The following is a 6,418-nucleotide window of genomic DNA, read 5'->3' on the forward strand; positions in this document are numbered from 1 at the left end:
ATATAGTTTTTACAAGTTTTAACGTTCGTGAATCACCGGTCAACTTGGGTGGTCAATTGTCTATATAAAACCTATTTCAGTTAATCCAGTCTTAACAAGTTTGATTGCTTAACATGCTGGAAACACTTAATCATGTAAATAACAATTTCATTTAATATATATAAACATGGAAAAGTTCGGGTCACTACAGCAAATAAAAAAGTAAAGGCTTATCCTTAGAAGGGGTAAATCAAAAATGAAGAAAGTGCTGTTGGTCCAGTGTTAGGAAGTGGAGGTCATCGTCTAGAATGTTAAATCTCAAGAATATGGCAAGGAAAGTTAAACAAGATAAACCATTTAAATCCAATTGCTCGTCATGTGCTAGGAATGTTGAAGTACCTGTATCGAACAATGGTGGGAAATCAACATCTGATATTTCATCAAATTCAGTCAATCCAACAAGTGTTCGTGAATATGGATGCAAATTGAGACTGAAATGGAAGGAGAGAAATCTCCTACAGTAAGCATCTCTTTTTTTTGTCGCTTGTTTCTGTTCACAATGAAGATTATATCATTGAACATTAGGGGTTTTGGTATTGGGGGTCATGTGGATAAAGTGGGGTTGGTAAGGCGATTAATTGCATTTGAAAAACCATCGATTATTGCCTTTCAAGAGACAAGATTAAACCTGGTCGATTTAAGTTGGGTACAATCGTTATGGGGTGCTACAAATTGTAGCTTCATCCAGAAAGAAAAGGTCGGGATGGCAGGTGGTCAATTGTTGATTTGAGATGTAGGTTGCTTCGAGGCTTTAGATGACATTAGGTTTGATCGGGTGATAGGTGTTCATGGTATATGGAGGGATTCGGGGTCTAAATTCAGTGTGCTAAACATACATGGTCCACATGAAGATATTGGTAAAGTTAAATTGTGGAATGATCTTTCAACCTTTGTAAATCAATGTATTGATGGTTGTATTCTTTATGGGGTTTTCAACGAGGTTAGGGAACCAACGGATAGATTAAACTGTGACTTTTTAGAATATAGGGCTAAAAGGTTCAACGATTTTATGCTCAGATAATAGGTTGATTGAAATCCCGTTAGGTGGTAGGAACTTCATTAGGGTTAGCGACGATGGATTAAAGTTTAGCAAAATTGATAGGTTTCTTGTTACAGAGAATTTTTTAATTTATGGAAGGATTTGACGGCGATTGCATTAGAAAGAAATCATTCGGACCACTGTCCAATTATGATTAGGGATGAAGAAAGAAACTTTGGTCCTAAACCTTTTAAGTGTTTTGATGCGTGGTACAAGGAAGATGGTTTTGATAAATTAGTTACTGATGCCTGGTCGTGTACAGCTGACATCCACACTAACAGAAAGGATGTTATCTTCACGAGAAAGTTAAAAAACGTTAAAGAATCGCTGAAAGTATGGAGCTGAAAGTTTGATTCGATGGATTCTGAAATCGAGGCTCTCAAGTCCACTTTACAAATTTAGAATTAAAAGTAGAATGTAATGCCATAACTGATGCCGATAGAGTTGTATGGAAAGATGCTAGAAAACAGTTAAAAAGCAAAGAGAATGCTAAAACGAACATGCTTAAACAAAAGTCGAGGGTTAAGTGGATATTAGAAGGGGACGAGAACACGAAATTTTTTCACTATATTATTCGAAGAAAAAACAATAAAAGCAAAATAAGAGGTTTGTCTATTAATTAGGTTTGGAACGATTCACCAGAAGAGATTAAAGATGAGGTTTTCAAACATTTTAAGAAAAGATTTAAAGAACCAGATATTGTTAGGCCGAGCATGGAAGATCTTTGCTACCCAACACTCTCGGTTGATGAAGCCTCGGCTTTAGAATGGTGCTTTGATGAACATGAGATTAAAGAGGCGGTTTTTGAATGTGGTAGTACGAAAGCACCCGGGCCGGACGGTTTTAATATGCGCTTCTTCAAGAAGTTTTGGGACACCATTAAAAATGATCTTGTTGATGCAATCGTTTGGTGTTTGGGATAAAGGTGAGTTCTCGCGGGGGTGTAACGCCTCTTTCATCACTTTAATCCCCAAAAAGGCGGATTCAATTGGTCTTAATGATTTTCGACCAATAAGCTTGATTGGTAGCTTTTATAAAATAGTTGCTAAGCTCTTATCTAATAGGTTGAGGAGGGTTATTCCTAATCTCGTCGGGACAGAGCAAAGCGTTTTTTTAAAAGGGCGTTTCATTCTAGATGGTGCCTTAATTATTAACAAGTGTATTGATTATTTAAAGGCAAAAAAGCAAAAGAGTATTCTTTTCAAGTTCGATTTCGAAAAGGCGTTTGATTGTTTAAATTGGAATTTTCTTTTGGATGTCATGAAAAGTATGGGTTTTGGTGCTAAGTGGAGGCAATGGATTCTTTCATGTTTGAAATCCGCCTCGATCTCGATTCTTGTCAATGGGTCCCCGACTAAAGAGTTCTCATTGGGTCGTGGCATTCGACAAGGGGATCCCCTTTCCCAGTTCTTATTTATCCTTGCCGCCGAAGGTTTGAACATATTAACAAAAGTCGCTACCGAGAAGGAACTTTTAAAAGGTGTTAAAATTAGTAATGATAAGGTTAATGTGTCTCATCTTCAATATGCGGATGACACCATCTTTATAGGCGAATGGAGTCAGGAAAATTCGTATAGTTTGCAAAATTTGTTAAAATGTTTCGAACTCGCTTCGGGACTTAAGGTTAACTTCCATAAAAGTTGCCTTTATGGATTAGGGGTTGGTGATGAGGAGTTAAAGTATGTTGCATAATGGTTGAATTGTCAAGTTGGTGCTTTCACGTTCACTTATCTCGGGTTACCAATCGGGGCAAAAATGAATAAATTGTCAAGTTGGAATCCGGTAATCGATAAAATCAAATCTAGACTCTCAAATTGGAAGATGCGAACGTTGTCATTTGGAGGAAGAATTGTCCTTATCAAATTGATCTTGAATAGCCTACCGTTGTATTTTTCTCGTTGTTTCGTGGCCCCACTTATGTCTTGAAGTTACTTGAGTGCGTGAGAAGAAAATTCTTTTGGGGCGGGTCGAATTTAGGGTCAAAAATTTCATGGGTTAAATGGGAAAATGTCATGGCTCCTTACGAATTTGGGGGGGGGGGGGTGTTAAATATTGGGTTGCTTAAAACAAAAAATCTTGCTTTGCTCGGGAAATGGTGGTGGAGATTTTATACCGAAACCAATTCTCTTTGGTCTAAAATTATTTGTAGCATTTATGGTCGATGTGGAGGTTTGGATTTGGAGATCGAAGCAATTTGGTCTTTAAAACCGAGCCTTTGGCGTAATATTTTGTTGACGGGTGTTGATATCCAAGACTTGAACATTGGCTTTCGTACTTCTTTTGTCAAAGAAATCAACGACGGGTCTTCAACTTCGTTTTGGAATGATAATTGGATTGGAGGGAACAAACTCTGTATTCAATTTCCAAGACTCTATAGGCTTGAAAAATTCAAATATGTGCTTGTCAGGAACCAGATTGTCCAAGCTAATGATGCTGCTCAAGTGTTTCAATGGGAATGGTAGCGCAATCCAAGTGGAAGGGTACTCGGTGAGTTGAACAACCTTACCAATTTATTGTCTAATTTTCGTTACAAGTTCAAAGATGCTTCTGTTAATCGCAACTCAAATGATGCTGCTGTCCACGTTGTTGTTTCTGTAAATGTTCATAATGTACTTGTTTTTGATGCTGTTCAAAATGGTGCTTATGTTCGTGCTTTTAACCATACAACTGATCGTGAGGGTGCAGCTCAAAATCTGAATGCTGCTGTTATTCATATTCGTGATAATTATTCGTGGTCATTATGCGCAAATGGAAAATTCATTGTTAAGGTTCTATCCTCAATTATCCAAGAGCAATTATATTCGGGTAATTCTTCTCCACTCGCTACCTTACGCAACAATCTTATTCCTCGTAAAATTGAAATTTTTGTGCGGAGATGCTTACAAAAACGCTTGCCCGTTATGATTGAGCTTGATAAGCGGGGTATAGACCTTCATAGTGTACGTTGCCCAATTTGTGATGATGATATCGAATCCGTGGAACATTCGCTAATTTTTTGCAAAGACACAATGGCTATTTGGGATCGTATGTTCTCATGGTGGGGGTTGGGCAACATGTCCAATTTTAGTTTGAATGAGAATCTTTGTAGTAATGGTCCAAGTTCTACAACAACTCTAGGGAAGAAAATATGGCAAGCGGTCGAATGGGTTAGTGCATATCTCATTTGGGCGAATCGCAACAACATGGTGTTTAAAGGGAAAAAAATGGAGTATTCCATTGGCGTTAAATGAAATAAAAGTTAAATCATTCGAATGGATCTCCAATAGGTCGAAAGGAGCAAATCTCGATTGGTTGACATGGTTGAATGATCCTATGTGACGATCGCTCCAAATCCATATGGACGAACACGTCATTCATCGATTTCATTGCGAGGTATTTGACCTCTATATGATACGTTTTGTAAATATTGCATTCTTTTGAAAAGGCACACTATAAATGAATATTTAAATCAAAGGTTTTCGACATCTGATGATTTCTACATATAGACAATCACCGTAATATAATAGTTTACAATAGTACTTCCGTTGACAATGCAGTCAAAATAAGATACATGATGATGATTTGGTGAATGCAACGTTTCCTTAAAAAATATACCATGTAAGACTCCATGTACATAGCTTGTCTAACATATAAGCAAACAGCGGAAGACTTCTAGGGAACCTGAGAATAAACATGCTAACAAGTGTCAACACAAAGGTTGGTGAGTTCATAGTTTTAATGTTGCGCATAATCTGTATATAAAGGTGGATCACAAGATTTCAGTTGTTTCATCCAGAAACGTTTATCAAAATATTCTACAAGATTGAGCACCCTGGTAACTAAACTTTAACGTATATATAATAAGTACCCCTGTTTTAACATACATGCAACCAACATGTACAATACACGCAATCCAACGTGTACTAAACTCAAATAGAATACGTCTGTTTTATAGTTCAGGCTAGGGTTTCTATACCTGGAACAGACGGGGATGTCAAGCCCTATGGATCCATATATAACTACTCGCGCCTACCAGTTCTTATAACCTGCAGTTACTAGTTACCAAAGCTAAGGGATTTTCGGTTCAAACTCGGTGTAGAATTTAGTATGTACTTGTATCCATTGCGTTTAAAATAAAGTGCATGTATTCTCAACCCAAAAATATAGATTGCAAAAGCAATTAAAAAGGGAGCATATGAAACTCACCTTAGCAGCACATAAAGTCGTTCACCGAAATGTGACCGAAACTCGGAATACCAAATAACCGTAGATCCCAACCTAGAGAACATATGTTGGCCAATAAATGTCTATCAAGCTAGGTCTAGTCATAGTGTATCACAATCCTAATGCTCGAGATCGACATACAAAAGTTATCTAAAGTCGTTTTAAAAAGTCAATTTTGACAATAGTTCAACAAAACGAGACGTGCCTTATATAAGGATTCATTTACTCGGCTGGTAATATTCAAAAATCCAATTTATCAATCTTACAAACAAGTTGTTTAAATATTAATTGCAGATTCAAAAGCAATTCCTATTAACGTCAATCATAATTCAATTGACCATATCTTTTAATTCGTTCATCGAAATTACGCGATTTCTAAATGAAAAGTTATTGATTTTTCTCCAGCTTTCCAAAAACATGCATATCATATACCTTTTATCAGCAATATATGTATTTAATTCGTGATTCATCATAAACTGTTTAACGATGAAATTTAGCATACAAGCATGCATAAATATATATACTCGAGCACTAGACATGGATACACAATTAATATATAAAAGATAAGATATGAATGCTCACGTATCAATATTGTGATTCAATATTGCAGGAAAGTACGTAGACGTAACAGAGATGATAATCACTAGGTTCGATTTGCAAACAATACCCACGAACATTACCCATAACCTACATAGCTATAACCCATAGTTTCCTTAGCTTTATCCCGCTCGAAAACCAGTTTTGAAAGTAACCCGCTCACAACCTCGTCGAAATATTTTATGTAATAATACTACCAATAATAATACCAATACTAAAAATAATAAGATTAATAATAATATTAATCTTAATAATAATAATAATAATAATAATAATAATAATAATAATAATAATAATAATAATAATAATAATAATAATAATAATAATAATCATTATATAATAAATATATATGTATGTTTGTGAGAGAGGGCGAGAGAACGGATGGATGAAAATGGAACCAGACTTCGTACGTTTTATAGGACCTTTCACCCATTTCTACCCCCATACGATCGCATGGGTTCAAAGGGTGCTGGCTATGCGATCGCATGGCCTATGAACCAGCTCACTTATTTTTAACTCTTCCTCATCGACATATTTATT

The 6,418-nt window shown here is 36.1% G+C and overlaps 2 protein-coding genes across 2 annotated transcripts; both read left to right on the top strand.

Annotated features, from left to right (window-relative positions):
• The first annotated feature begins 305 nt into the window (after positions 1 to 305).
• On the top strand, positions 306 to 2,001 carry LOC139900354 (uncharacterized). Its single transcript, XM_071883130.1, has 6 exons — positions 306 to 499; positions 565 to 713; positions 822 to 941; positions 1,057 to 1,141; positions 1,237 to 1,411; positions 1,702 to 2,001. The coding sequence occupies exons 1-6, from the start codon at positions 306 to 308 to the stop codon at positions 1,999 to 2,001; spliced, it is 1,023 nt and encodes a 340-aa protein (XP_071739231.1).
• Positions 2,002 to 2,347: 346 nt separating this feature from the next.
• Positions 2,348 to 4,308, top strand: LOC139900355 (uncharacterized). Its single transcript, XM_071883131.1, has 3 exons — positions 2,348 to 2,757; positions 3,228 to 3,519; positions 3,613 to 4,308. The coding sequence occupies exons 1-3, from the start codon at positions 2,348 to 2,350 to the stop codon at positions 4,306 to 4,308; spliced, it is 1,398 nt and encodes a 465-aa protein (XP_071739232.1).
• Positions 4,309 to 6,418: the final 2,110 nt, after the last annotated feature.

The sequence above is a fragment of the Rutidosis leptorrhynchoides genome, chromosome 3 (genome assembly GCF_046630445.1).
Source record: "Rutidosis leptorrhynchoides isolate AG116_Rl617_1_P2 chromosome 3, CSIRO_AGI_Rlap_v1, whole genome shotgun sequence".
NCBI classification, from domain to species: domain Eukaryota; kingdom Viridiplantae; phylum Streptophyta; class Magnoliopsida; order Asterales; family Asteraceae; genus Rutidosis; species Rutidosis leptorrhynchoides.